This window comes from Rana temporaria, chromosome 4, assembly GCF_905171775.1.
Source record: "Rana temporaria chromosome 4, aRanTem1.1, whole genome shotgun sequence".
Lineage (NCBI taxonomy): Eukaryota > Metazoa > Chordata > Amphibia > Anura > Ranidae > Rana > Rana temporaria.
The window spans coordinates 4,230,301-4,245,549 of NC_053492.1; the positions used below are offsets into that span (position 1 = coordinate 4,230,301).

At 46.2% G+C, this 15,249-nt stretch overlaps 1 protein-coding gene across 1 annotated transcript in view; it reads left to right on the forward strand.

The window, feature by feature from the left end:
- Positions 1–2,874: 2,874 nt before the first annotated feature.
- LOC120935233 (zinc finger protein 721-like) overlaps positions 2,875–15,249 on the forward strand; it is a 243,702-nt gene continuing 231,327 nt past the window's right edge. Inside the window, exons 1-2 of the mRNA XM_040347399.1 lie at positions 2,875–3,271; positions 8,306–9,829. Coding sequence (XP_040203333.1) covers positions 2,875–3,271; positions 8,306–9,829 — 1,921 coding nt within the window. The remainder of the gene's footprint in view (positions 3,272–8,305; positions 9,830–15,249) is intronic.

The following is a 15,249-nucleotide window of genomic DNA, read 5'->3' on the forward strand; positions in this document are numbered from 1 at the left end:
AGTCTTGGGGTCATCTTTGACTCTCACATGACATTGGACGCACAAATAGGGTCAGTAGTCAGCAGAACTCACCATCTGCTGCGCCTACTACGCAGACTTACTCCTTTTATTCCCAAGGAAGACATAGCGGTCGTGGTGGGAGCTATTGTAAACTCAAGATTGGACTATGCAAATGCCCTTTACCTCGGACTCCCCAAGTACCAAATCGCTCGTCTACAAGTCGTTCAAAATACGGCCGCTAGACTTGTGACTGGGAAAAAACCTTGGGAATCAATCTCACCTTCACTGAGAACCCTTCACTGGTTACCAGTAAAAGACAGAATCACTTTTAAAGCACTCTGTCTAACGCATAGATGTATCTATGGGAATGCTCCCCATTATCTATGCGAAAAAATAAAAGCTCATAATCCCAATTGCGTTCTGCGATCCACCAATCAAAATCTCCTCCAGATACCCAAAGCCAGATACAAGTCCAAAGGAGAAAGGAGATTTGCGGTCCACGGGCCTAGACTATGGAACGCTTTACCAACCAGCATTCGGTTAGAGGAGAACCACTTGACGTTCAGGAGAAAGATCAAAACTCATCTCTTTTGATACCAAAGTAGACAGGAACAACAAGCGCCCAGAGGCGATTAAGTTCGCATGTGCTGCGCTATATAAGTTTTCATTCATTCATTCAGTGTATGGCATTGGAAGAAATCACATCCAGGTAGATATGAATGGACAAGTTGGTGACAAGATACTCAGCGGGTCCAACCAAAAAGTTTAGTGAGACCATCTAGTAATAGAAGATCCATCCACTGTGGTGAGTGTCATCCATGTGGGGTCACCTGGAAGTGGTCTCGTGTTTATCTGTTACTAATGGCACCAGCACCTGTTCACCTTCCTCTTGTTTTTAAAGCAACTAATATTTCAATGGGACTTTGTGATACATTGGACATTTGTTGTATTTTCTGGTGTCATTCATTTCTTTATTTTTTACATGTGGCAAACTGTTTAATAATCTTTATTTATATTTTTGGCAGCACAGTCTATATACACATTTACTGGAGACCATCACATTGCCTCCACCTCCCTCCCTGATAGAATAGAGAAATACAAAGAAGATTCTAGAAGTCACCAGAAAGATGATGGAGGAGAGGTGAGCGGTGCCGGGAATTCTGGGACATTATCCAATAACAGACAAGGGGTGTGTCTGGATGGTGACTGTATCATTGTGTGTGTCAGGTTCCTATAAGGTGTCAGGATGTCGCTGTCTATTTCTCCATGGAGGAGTGGGAGAATTTAGAAGGATCTCTACAAGGACGTCATGATGGACAATCAGCCGCCCCTCACATCACCGGGTAAGAGGAGACTTGATTGTAAAGGAGAGAGCAGTACGGAGGCTCCACCTAGATCCCCCATCATCTGATAAACACATAGAAACAATGTATTCAGTCAGTGTGTGTGTTTTCTACAGATGGATCCAGTAATGGGAACCCACCAGAGAGATGTCCCTGTCCTCTGTATTCCCGGGATTCCACACAGGAAGGTCTCACCATCCCTCACCATCATCAGGTAGATGAGGAACAATCACTGATAGTAGCATTAGGATCTGTACATTATCTGCATTGTTACCATTGATGTCATTTTTATTCTATATTCAGAGTGGAGACCTGAGAGATTCTAAAGTTGAAGTGAAAGAAGAGATAAAAGAGGAGGATGATGAGGATGGGGTGATGGAGGAGTCAGAGTTTCTAAAAGAACACAAAGATCTGTATCAGGACACCATGGTGGAGTCATCCAGCTACAGAAACCCACCAGAGAGATGTCCCCGTCCTCTGTATTCCCGGGATTCCACACAGGAAGGTCACACCATCCCTCACTATCATCAGGTAGATGAGTGACAATTATTGGTAGTTCTGATTTATACACAGCGTGTTTGTTACAATGAATGTTTTATTCTATATCCAGAGTGGAAACCTCTGGGATGATAATATTGACGTTAAAGAAGAGTATAAAGAGGAGGATGAGGAGTATGGAGTGATGGAGGAGTTTTCAGAAGGACACAAGGATATGATGGAGCCACCTAATACCAGGAACCCACCAGAGAGATGTCCCCGTCCTCTGTATTCCCGGGATTCCACACAGGAAGGTCACACTATCCCTCACCATCATCAGGTAGATGAGTGACAATTATTGGTAGTTCTGATTTATACACAGCATGTTTGTTACATTGAATGTTTTATTCTATATTCAGAGTGGAAACCTCTGGGATGATAATATTGATGTTAAAGAAGAGTATAAAGAGGAGGATGAGGAGTATGGAGTGATGGAGGAGTTATCAGAAGGACACAAGGATATGATGGAACCACCTAATACCAGGAACCCACCAGAGAGATGTCCCCGTCCTCTGTATTCCCGGGATTCCACACAGGAAGGTCACACCATCCCCCACTGTTATAAGGTTGGTGGGACGGAGATTATAAAACACACTTATAGAGCCCAGATTCACGTAGATCGGCGCATCTTTATGCCGGCGTATCGCATCTCAGATGCGTTACGCCGACGTAACCTAGAGAGGCAAGCTCCGTATTCTCTAATCAAAAGCGTCCAATTTTGCGCCGGCGTAACGTAAAATCGTTGGCGTAAGACGGCGTAATTCAAAGTAGGAAGGAAGTGGGCGTGATCCATTTAAATGAACCGTGACCCCATGCAAATGAAGGGCCGAAAGAACGGCGCATGCTCACAACTACGCCCGGCGTAAATCCTAAGTTATGCCGGCCCACCGTTTACGCCCAGGGCATAATTACGCCCAGACATGCGCCCGTCGAGTGCAAAAGTACACCCGTTTGGTTTCTTGAGGTGTAGGTACTTTTGCGCTCTTCTCTGGACATGTCTGCCCGGCGTTCTGGGAACAGAAAGAAGAACTTCTCCCCAGAGGAGAAGGCCATCATCCTTGCGGCCACGGAGAAGTATGATGATTGCCTCCATGGGGTACGGAGCAAGGAGACGAGCAAGGGCAGAAGGGATGAGATCCTTATGAGGATCACCAACCAGGTGAATGCCGTAGGCAATGAGGTGAGGAGGCCCCAGGACATCACCAAAAAGATGAACGATATGCGCAGGAGGGTGAAGGAGAAGCTGGCCATTATGAGGAGACATGCCAGGGGCACTGGTGGTGGACCAGCCTCTCGCATTTGTCTGACTCCTGATGAGCAGGTGGTTGCCCGCTGCATTAATAGGGAGCAAGTTGAGGGCTACGACTCAGTTGAGCCGCCCTTGAGGACAGGTAAGTGTGTTTTTTCTACTATCTGGTGTGTAGCATGTGAGGGGGTGGAAGGGAATATGTGACAAGTGTGTGGGTCCACCAACATGTGAATGTTTTGTGTCACCCGCAGATGTCCAGGAGGGAGCTGGGCCATCTGGTGCCTCTGCCCCTCCCACGCCATCATCCCCTGCTGAGCATGCCCCTGACCCCCTGGGAAGCCAAAAGGCATTGGTGGAGGGGAGTGGTGTCCAGACCTCCAGTGTAGAGGTGATTCAGGAGGATGCCGAACATCTGGGTGAGGAGGTATCCCTATATCTAGAGGAGGCCTCCATATCGGCTGGTCCATCCCGGACGTCAAGCCTCCAATCATCAAGTCCCTCCCCCTATGCCAGGCCTGAAGCCTCTCTTGGCCCCAGGAAGGCGACCAGGGGGTTCCGGACTTCCTGCCAGTGAATCTGACGAGTGCCCAGGACTCTCAGATCTGATGCCCCACCGCCCCCCCCACCTGAGCCTTCAACCAGACAGTTGCGGAGCCGTGGCCGTGGCAGCAGGCTTGGCCCACGACAGGGCAACTGATTATTTTTTTTATTATTTTGGCTCTGGTTAAGAGTGTTATTATTTCTTTTTTACTCTGGTTAAGAGTGTTAATATTTATTTTTTACTCTGGTTAAGAGTGTTATTATTTTGTTTATAATACTGCATATGGTGAGGCGTGCATATTACAGTGAGACTGGTGTGTGAATGGGGGGGGGGGTGACACTCCTGCCAGCAAAGGGATGTCACCCTCGGTCGTTGGGGAAAATGTATCCCCACGACCCGTGTGAATGTGGTATGAATGGTCAGCAACATAATTGGAGCCTTGCCGTGGCGTTGCTGCTCCCAAGTCCTGCATGTTGGACTTGGGCTAATCCAATGTGATGAGGATGTGGGGTGTGTGCTAGGGACCACAGTGGTGTGCATGCGTGCATTCTCCTTGTGCCATGATGAATGTGTGTGTTTAACATGCAAAGATACGTTCCACGAGACAACTTCTGACTGCTGTTCCCTCAGCAGACGGGGTAGCCTCGGGCAGGGGGGAATGTCTGGTTCGGGGGTCAGGTCATCACGTATGTCAATCTCCAGGCCCTTACTCTCTGCAAAGTTGTGCAGAATGCAACATGCACCGATGCATCTGGCACACAAAGTTTGGGGAATACAACAGGGTCCCCCCGGACTTATCCAGGCATCGGAAACGGGACTTCAGGATGCCAAATGTGCGTTCTACCACTGCAAGGGTACGTATGTGTCCAGCATTGTAGTTTTGCTCTCCTGTGGTTTGGGGATCCAGGAAAGGAGTCATGAGATGGGGCCCAAGTGCATATGCAGAGTCACCTGGAAGGGAAAAGACAGGAGGATGTTAGTCGTGCATGTGCCCCTCCTGATGTCTGCATCATGGGGTCGGACAGTCATGCCTGACTCCCATGTCACCAACCAGCCAGCTGTTCCCGTACACGTTTTGTTCAAATTCTGTTGGGATGGTGCATTGACGGTATATGTAGCTGTCGTGGCTGGGCCCTGGGTGTTTGGCACGGACATGCCATATGAGGCCTTGGGCATCTGCTATCACCTGTACGTTGATGGAATGCCAGTGCTTCCGATTGCGGTATATGTGCTCTGTGTCACAGGGGGGCCGTAGTGCCACATGTGTGCAATCAATGGCCCCCACGGTGCGTGGGAATCCTGCAATTCTGACAAAATCCGCCATTGCCTTATTCCGCAGGTGCTCCTGGGTGGGTCTGATGATGTGGTGGGACATGCGTGTGAGGATTGCGGGGACAACCTGGTGCACACATCTGCTCATGCTGGTTTGTGACATCCCAGCCACAACTCCACTTGTACGCTGAAAAGATCCAGTGGCGAGGAAATGCAGTGTTGCCAGTACCTTGACTAGTGGCTGCACTGCATTTGAGCGGTGTGCCTGGCTGGTGATGTCATCCTGCAGGGTTGTGGCTAATTCCAGGATGGCATCAGTGTTGAATCTGAAGATGCGATACACCTCCGAATCCCCCATGCCAAAGATGTTTATGCGCGTTCGGTATATGCTCTCCCGTGCCCTCCTCCTTCTACGCGCCTGGGCACACACTAGTATAGCTATGACCATGCCTGCCCCTGGCATGTTGGCATACAGATGTGTTGTCCTGTAAGTGTGGTTGCTTAGCTCGTCCGCAACGGTGCTGCTGAAGCTGCTCTCCAGCTGACCTGCACACCTCTGGTGCAAAGTTGCCCCTGCTTTATGAGGGGCAAGTTTAGGCTGGACGTAGAGCTTACGCACACCGCGCGTAGCCTGCGTCGGGCGGACGTACGTTCGGGAATCGGCGTATCTCCCTCATTTGCATATTTGAATAGGAAATCAATGGGAGCGAAATATGCACCTACGCTACGCCGGCGTAGAAAAGTTACGCCGGTCGGAAGAAGCCTATTTTCAGGCGTATCTGGTTCTGTGGGTACGGCGCATAGATATGCCGGCGTATATATACACTTACGCCGCGCATCTCGAGATACGCCGGCGTAACTTCTTTGAGAATCTGGGCCATAGTGTGGATTTTTTTATATGATATCACAATAATAAAGCTTATATCTTACAGATTATATTCTCTTTCATTTTCTTGATGTAGAGTGGAGATCCAATCGATATAGAATTTGAGGTTAAAACAGAAGAAGAAGAGACGTATGTGAGGGATGATCAGCAGTCTATGGAGGAGGATGGAATAACGGGGACATTTATTGAGGCGGACACCCCTACAGAGATCAGCACAGGTGGGTCATTAACACTAAATACATTCCTCCACCCATACTGCTCACTGATTGGTCCAGAGTAGGGCGGCGACTGGGTGATATCAGCCTGTAATACCCTGGTCACTATCCTGAGCTGTGTTCCCCATCCTGTATTCCTGTATTTCTCTCGGATAATCTTCCTTCTCTGTGCTGCAGACACAATTTATGTATCTAGACTGGATTTATGGAGATTCTGGGGATCAGCTGGCAGCAAAATGTTGATTTTCACCATAGATGTTGCTCTACCTAGGCACCTTGGGCATGTGCTTTGGCTCTTCCTCCCCATACCCGGGTCTAGTAAGATTTCTGACAGAACAATTCTCCCAGGATTACTTGCTCAGTTATCTGCTGGCTGTGCCGGGTGGAGGGATATGTCTGTATAGTCTCAGACCAAGTCACTGAGTGCAGTCTCAGGAGATGGGAGGCAGCGATGTGGGATCTCTGCAACTTGTCTCGTGTAAACATTTCATCCGCCACTGATTACTGAATACCAATATTATGAGTCCTGACCCCTGCACTATATACTCTATGGTGTACATTACATCATTCTGATACTATATAGTCCTATCTGTTGTATCTTATACAATATGTTGTACATTACATAGTCCTGACTTCTGCTCTCTCCCCTCTACCCACTTCTATATATACACATAATGGGCCAGATTCAGAAAGAAGTTACGCTGGCGTATCTATTGATACGCCGCGTAACTTCTAGGATGCTCCGGCGTATCGTTTTTCTGTATTCAGAAAACAAGATACGCCGGGATTTTGCTAAGATCCGACTGGCGTAAGCCTCTTTCGCCGTCGTATCTTAGTTGCATATTTACGCTGGCTGATAGGTGGCGCTTCCGTAGATTTACGTGAGGAATATGCAAATTGGGTAGATACGCCGATTCACAAACGTACGTACGCCCGGCGTATTTTTTTTTACGTCGTTTACGTAAGGCTTTTTCCGGCGTAAAGGTACCCCTGCTATATGAGACGTAGCCAATGTTAAGTATGGACGTCGGGCCACCGTCACATTTTTTACGTTTTACGTCGTTTGCGTAAGTCGTTGGCGAATAGGACTGTGTGTAAGTTACGTTCACGTCTAAAACATTGACGATTTGCGGTGTAATTTGGAGCATGAGCACTGGGATTCTTTCACGGACGGCGCATGCGCCGTTCGTAAGAAACGTCAAATATGTGGGGTCACGATTAGTTAGCATAGAACGCGCCCCCAACCAGCCTCTTTTGAATTAGGCGGAATGGCCGCCTTCGTATCTATGCGCCTGATTCATAGAATCAGTTACGCATAGATTTGGCCAAGATACGAGCGGCATAAGTCTCCTACGCCGTCGTATCTTGGGGTGCATATTTACGCTGGCCGCTAGGTGGCGCTTCCGTTGATTTCCGAGTTGAATATGTAAATGAGCAAGATACGCCGATTCACGAACGTACGTACGCCCGTCACAATTAGTTACGCCGTTTACGTAAGACATACGCCGGCGTAAAGATAAAGCTGGTCTCTAGGTGGCGCAGCCCATGCAAGGTATGGACGTCGGAACAGGCGTATCTTTTTACATCGTTTACGTAAGTAGTACGCGAATAGGGCTGTGCGTAAGTTACGTTCACGTCGTAGGCAGTGTTCGACGTATCTTAGGCATTCTATCCGACGCATGCGCACTGGGATACGTCCACGGACGGCGCATGCGCCGTTCGTTCAAAACGTTAATCACGTCGGGTCACGATTCATTAGCATAAAACACGCCCACCTCTTCACAATTTGAATTACGTGCGCTTACGCCTGCACATTTACGTTACGCCGCCGTAACTTAGGACGCAAGTGCTTTGTGAATACAGCACTTGCCTCTCTAAGTTGCGGCGGCGTAGTGTAAATACGATACGCTACACCCGCCCACACTTGCGCCGATCTACGTGAATCTAGGCCAATATGTATTCTCTTTTGTTACACCCATTTTCTACCAGCTGGACATGTTATATCTGATGATTTGATTGGAGCACAGCAGGAACCAATCTGCTCATGTCTAGTAATAATCTTTTTATTTCTATTTTTAGTAGATGGACGGGAGATGAGGAAAACCTCAGAGAATTGTCTCACTTTGTCTCCAGACTGTAAAGTAGAAGATGAGGACATCACACAGTATAGTCCAGGAGAAAACCCGACTACCTCAAATGTCCATCCGGCACCACACAGTGTAGATGGACCATCGTATTCCTCTTATCCTGAGGAACCTCAGACTGTGCGGGACGGTGCCGGACCATCGTATTCCTCTTATCCTGAGGAACCTCAGACTGTGAGGGACGGTGCCGTTTTTCCAACAGTGAAGAAGTTTTCCTGTTCTGAATGCGAGAAATGTTTCCCTTCTAAATCTCTTCTTAATGTGCATAAAACATCTCACACGGGGGAGAAGCCATATTCGTGTCCTGAGTGTGGGAAATGTTTTTCACAGAAGTCCAATCTTTACAAACATCAGAGATCTCACACGGGGGAGAAGCCGTATTCCTGTCCTGAGTGCGGGAAATGTTTTTCGCAGAAGTCTGATCTTTCCACACATCAGAGAACTCACACGGGGGAGAAACCATTTTTCTGTCCTGAGTGCTGGAAATGTTTTTCAAAGAAGTCCAGTCTTTCTACACATCAGAGATCTCACACGGGGGAGAAGCCGTTTTCCTGTCCTGAGTGCGGGAAATGTTTTTCAAGGAAGTCCAATCTTTACACACATCAGAGATCTCACACAGGGGAGAAACCATTTTCCTGTCCTGAGTGCGGGAAATGTTTTTCAAAAAAGTCCAGTCTTTCCACACATCAGAGATCTCACACAGGGGAGAAACCATATTCCTGTCCTGAGTGTGGGAAATGTTTTTCAGATAAGTTCAGTCTTTCCACACATCAGCGATCTCACACGGGTGAGAAGCCGTTTTCCTGTCCTGTGTGCGGGAAATGTTATTCAAGGAAGTCCAATCTTTACACACATCAGAGATCTCACACGGGGGAGAAACCATTTTCCTGTCCTGAGTGCGGGAAATGTTTTTCAAAGAAGTCCAGTCTTTCCACACATCAGAGATCTCACACGGGGGAGAAACCATTTTCCTGTTCTGAGTGCGGGAAATGTTTTTCAATGAAGTCCAGTCTTTCCACACATCAGAGATCTCACACGGGGGAGAAACCATATTCCTGTCCTGAGTGTGGGAAATGTTTTTCAGATAAGTCCGGTCTTTCCAAACATCAGAGATCTCACACGGGGGAGAAGCCGTTTTCCTGTCCTGAGTGCGGGAAATGTTATTCAAGGAAGTCCAATCTTTACACCCATCAGAGATCTCACATGGGGGAGAAACCATTTTCCTGTCCTGAGTGCGGGAAATGTTTTTCAGAGAAGTCCAGTCTTTCCACACATCAGAGATCTCACACGGGGGAGAAACCATTTTCCTGTCCTGAGTGCGGGAAATGTTTTTCAATGAAGTCCAGTCTTTCCACACATCAGAGATCTCACACGGGGGAGAAGCCGTTTTCCTGTCCTGAGTGCGGGAAATGTTTTTCAAGGAAGTCCAATCTTTACACACATCAGAGATCTCACACAGGGGAGAAACCATTTTCCTGTCCTGAGTGCGGGAAATGTTTTTCAAAGAAGTCCAGTCTTTCCACACATCAGAGATCTCACACAGGGGAGAAACCATATTCCTGTCCTGAGTGCGGGAAATGTTTTTCAGAGAAGTCCAGTCTTTCCACACATCAGAGATCTCACACGGGGGAGAAGCCATTTTGTCCCTGACCAAGCTCTCTTACTGAGAGAATTTCCCCCGAAGGAGCAAAGATGGAGATATGAAGAAGGTATGCCGGCTTGCATTGGGCTCCCTGTAAACAGAACCGGTCTTCAACTCTCTGAGGTTTCAGCAAACAAAAAGTCCATATATGACCCATCACAGTATACAAGAGAGACTATTCTACCGGCTTTGGTGGAGCTCTTTATGTTGGTGAACAGTGTAGGGGGCAGATCCTCAAAGAAATTACGCCGGCGTATCTTCAAATTTTGCACGTCGTATCTTTGTTTTGGTATCCACAAAACAAGATACGACAGCATCTGTGTTAGATCCGACAGGTGTACGCCGTCGGATCTTAGATGCAATTTTTCGGCGGCCGCCAGGTGGCGTTTCCGTCGTATTCCGCGTCGAGTATGCAAATTAGCTATTTCCGACGATCCACAAACGTACGAGCGGCCGTCGCATTTTTTTACGTCGTTTCCGTTCGGCTTTTTCCGGCGTATAGTTAAAGCTGCTATATGGTGGTGTACTCAATGTTACTTCCACGTCAAAACCAATGACGTCCTTGCGATGTCATTTAGAGCAATGTACGCCGGGAAATTTTAGGGATGGCGCATGCGCAGTTCGTTCAGCGCGGGGACGCGCTTCATTTAAATTAAACACGGCCCCTATCCGCCGAATTTGAATTCCGCGCCCTTACGCCGCGAGAGATACACTACGCCGCCGTAACTTACGGCGTGAATTCGTTGAGGATTCAAACCAACTCAAAGTAAGTTACAGCGGCGTAGCGGATCTGATATACGCTGCGCCCGGCTCAGATGCATGTGGATCTGCCCCTAGATGTCATCCCTTTGAATGAGGAATGTCACTGAAATAAATATGAGGTGGATTTGGATCTCCCCTATTTATTATAAATATGTAGGATCTTGTCTATTCCTATAGTTATCTAGTCTATCAAAGCTCTGATAAGGATAATGGTGGTAATATAATAATAAGGTTAGTTATAGAAATAAACACAAAGCTCAAATAAGCAAAGGTCTCATTTATTGACAAAGAAATCAGAAATACGAACATAAAGCACTAAAAAAATACTACAGAGCATATAAAACAAAAAGAGCATAGATGATATTTTATATAATGTCGTCCTCAGTATTCGGTGTCTTTCGGCTGAGCTTAAAGGGTCACTAAAGGAAAAAATTTTTTTTGCTGAAATGACTGTGTACAGGGTATAGAGACATAAAAGTTAACAGATTCCTTTTAAAAATGATGAAAAATAGATTAAATTCTATCATATAATGTGCATTTAGTTTCACTTTCGGTTTTAAACTGATTTCATGTTTATGTGAAGTAAAGAGACACACAGAACAAAAACAAACAAATCCAGGGCAGTGTTTTGTTTTTAAAATGAATCTGATTGGTTCTGAGGAGTTTTAGACACACAGCTTAGACCACAGTGAAGACCCATACACACTATCAGTTTTCCTGATGGTTTTCTCTTCAGGTTTACCAAAACCATCTAATATGAGGTCAAACCTTAGGCATTTCAATTTGAATGCAATCAGGCAGGTCCTTGTACTACATGGTTTTGGTAAACCTGAAGAGAAAACCAGCAGGAAAACTGATAGTGTGTATGGGGCTTCAGAAGCTCCCATGAGAAATTTACTATGGAGCCAGAGAACCAGGAAGTGAGGATTTCAGCAAAGGATTACAGCTGCTTCAAAGCAAAAACGGACAATGAGGACATGAAATCAAGACTGCTATAAGGTAAAGCAAGCTATTTAGCCCAAAAAGTTTTTTTGTTTAGTGATCCTTTAATGGAAAAAGAGAGAGACTCTTGCCGCGTACACACGATCAGTTCATCCGATGAGAACAGACCGATGGACCTTTTTCATCGGTTAACCGATGAAGCTGACTGATGGTCCATCACGCCTACACACCATCGGTTAAAAAAACAATCGTGTCAAAACGCGTTGACGTAAAACACGACGTGCTGAAAACAATGAAGTTCAATGCTTCCAACTCGCGTCGACTTGATTCTGAGCATGCGTGGATTTTTAACCGATGGTTGTGCCTACTAACGATCGTTTTTTTCCCATCAGTTAGGAATCCATCGGTTAAATTTAAAACATGGAAAAAAACAAGTTGCGCTATACAATGTAAACGATTGATGTGAAAATATAAAACAAAAGTGAATTGAGATAATCAATAAACCTAACAATCATCATGTAGTCATGAACATGCAAAAGAAACAAATCATGAACCCTCAAACAAAAGTCCATATCTAAAAAGTGATTGAAAAGTTGGATCACAGAAGTGATCAATGTGAGATGCTCCTTCACCAGTGAAGAAAAAGAGTCCTCAAGATATGTAGTCAGATGAACCACCAATACAGAGTGACAACCAGATAGATAGGATTCTCCACCAACAAAGCATGTAAATCTGCTTACCAGATCCCGGTGGTCCCTTGGTTATAGGGGACCCCAGGTAGCATGAAGGTATTAAGGGTTGCGGGGCCACACGCTGGATGGAAACGGTCTACTGGGGATCATCACCTCGCTCCATTAATCCAAACCATAGACGTTCATAATTCATAGGTTGGAAAAAGAAAAGAGGGAGGGCCTCAATAGTGTAAAACCTTTTAAAACTTTATTATAAAAAATTGCACATGCCTAAAAACTCACAGTTTTGCAGTGAAAAAGAGCCTTGTAGTCTGATGTCCCGACCGGATACATACAGACGACCCGTCCACAGGGAAACCAAGCAGTCCAGGGGGGTGATACCAATGTACCGCACGTTCCGCCCTACTAGTTTCACGAAAAATCGCTTCATCAAGGGGCACGGGCGGCACACTGCATCACCCCCTAAATACCTCTCAGCGTCACAGGAAAGACCATGGTTCCGGTCCGCAACAAAACCCAAACCTCGTTTGGAAATATCGTAAGCGGCTAAGGCGCACGCGCATGTGCCCCACGGCCGAATAACCAAGCCTCGTTATGAACCTCATCCTCCACCCCCACCTATTAGGTGGAATCAAAGGCACACTGACGCGACTGACAGCAAGAACAAACATTGGGCTGTAGCCCGGAGGCCCAATTGGGACACAGACCAACCCACTGTGGGCATCAATGTCCCTCTAACAATACGCCAAATTAGTTTCAGGTTTATGGATCGCAACTGCGGAGACTTCTCAGGTTTGAACCCAGGTTTCAATCTTAACTCAGTTAAGAGTTTGGGTTCTATCATCACAGCCTCAGTAAAGTAAATAGTGCTTATTCCAGCATAAGCAACATAAAAGTAAATCTTGGTATTAATGGTATAAGGATAAGTATAGCTGCAGTACTGGGACTGCACACTAGGGGTTAGTAATGAACATTAAAGGATCACTAATGGAATTTTTTTTTTTTAGCTAAATAGCTTCCTTTACCTTACTGCAGTACTGGTTTCGTGTCCTTATTGCTCGTTTTTGCTTTGAAGTGGCTGTAATTCTGCTCTGATCTCCACACTTCCTGGTTGTCTTTTTCCTTATAACCATCGTACTGGGAGCTTTTCACTGTAGGTCTAAGCTGTCATTACTGTGTGTCTAAAACTTAACAGAACCAATCAGATTCATTTTAAAAACAAAACACTGCCCTGGATTTGTTTGTTTTTGTTCTGTGTGTCTCTCTAGTTCACAGGAACATGAAAACAGTTTAAAAGTGAAACTAACCTACAGACACATTATATGATTGATTTTTTATCTATTTGTAATCCTTTTTAAAAGGAATCAGTTAACTTTTATGTCTCTATACCCTGTAAACAGTCATTTCAGCAAAAAAAAAATGTTCCTTTAGTGACCCTTTAACATGAGAGCTGGTATCTGTAGCAGTGAACATTAACATGAGAGCTGGTATCTGTAGCAGTGAACATTAACATGAGAGCTGGTATCTGTAGCAGTGAACATTACATGAGAGCTGGTACAGGCTTCAGGGAAACTCCATAGCAATTGATAGCAATAGTAGTGAACATAACTTGGAAGCAAGCGACAAGTATGGAGATCAGCGTTTAGCAATTGGTTTCTATAGCAGAGTACTTGCAGTTGCAGATAGCTGGGCATGGATGAGCGTCCTGGGAGCCTGGAGCTGGTTGCTGTGAGCTGTAGCGAACAAGGAGTCCTGGTGGTCCAGTTCAGGAAGCTGGAGCTTAGATCAGGTGAGTCTGGAAGCCCAGCTGACAGTGGCGTTCTGTCAGCAATAGAGGAACACCTTCCTGTCAGTGCTGGGAGTTTAAATAGGCCGCAGGAAGTGAGAGGGTATTCGGAAAGAAGGAAGAAACGAAGAGAGTTGACTGGGAAAGAAGCAACTATAGTTGTACTTAGAGCAAAGTTATTGGTGTGACGTTACAGTCCCATAGCGCTCGTGGTCCAGACGCACGTCACGCCGTCGCGAGGGGAAAGCCCAACCCCTGTGGCGGAAACGTAAACGACTGGCGCGCATTAGCGTCGTGAAACCAAGAGAGCCAGGCCTCATTATGAGCAACCACTCACACCCCAGGTTCAACCGGAGTGGGAGTGGTGATCACAGTGCGGAAACCACCCTCTCCTGTGAAAAGAAGATAGCAGTGCCGCACTGGTGTTCATCCCCTCCCAGACAGGGGTGAACAAAATACATAATTAGGCATTTCAACATTGGTTCGATTGGTTGTTATGCAGTAAACTAAAAATATGCCACTAATCAATACTGAATGCATGATCCCATAGACATTAAGGCCCCATACACACGAGAGGATTTATCCGCAGATACGGTCCAGCGGACCGTTTCCACGGATAAATCCTCTCAAAGATTTCCGCAGATTTCGATGCGATGGAGTATACACACCATCGCATTGAAATCCGCGCGGAAATCCTCTGCCGATGACGTGTCGCGCCGTCGCCGCTATTATGACGCGGCGACGGGCGCGACGCTGTCATATAAGGAATTCCACGCATGCGTCAAATCATTACGACGCGTGCGGGGAATCCCTTTGGACGAATGGATCCGGTAAGTCTGTACAGACGAGCGGATCCATCCGTTGGAATGGATTCCAGCAGATGGATTTGTTGTGCATCTCAGCAAATATCCGATCTGCTGGAATCCATCCCAGAGGAGATTTCTCCGCGGAAACAGATCCGCTGGCGTGTACACACCATAGGATCTATCCACAGAAACCCATTTGCTGGGATTTATCTGCGGATGGATTCTATCGTGTGTACGGGGCCTTAGTATTATACCACTAGAAGATTCAGAATCGCAGCTTATTGATTGCCGCGTAAATCAAACCTCAGTAATAAAAAATAAATAAAATATCTATAAACTATCTGTGAAGAAATATAATATATATAACCAAAACCGTCCAATCATATAAAAATTGGCAAATATAGCCAAAAAAGCTGCGATTAGTGGACTCAC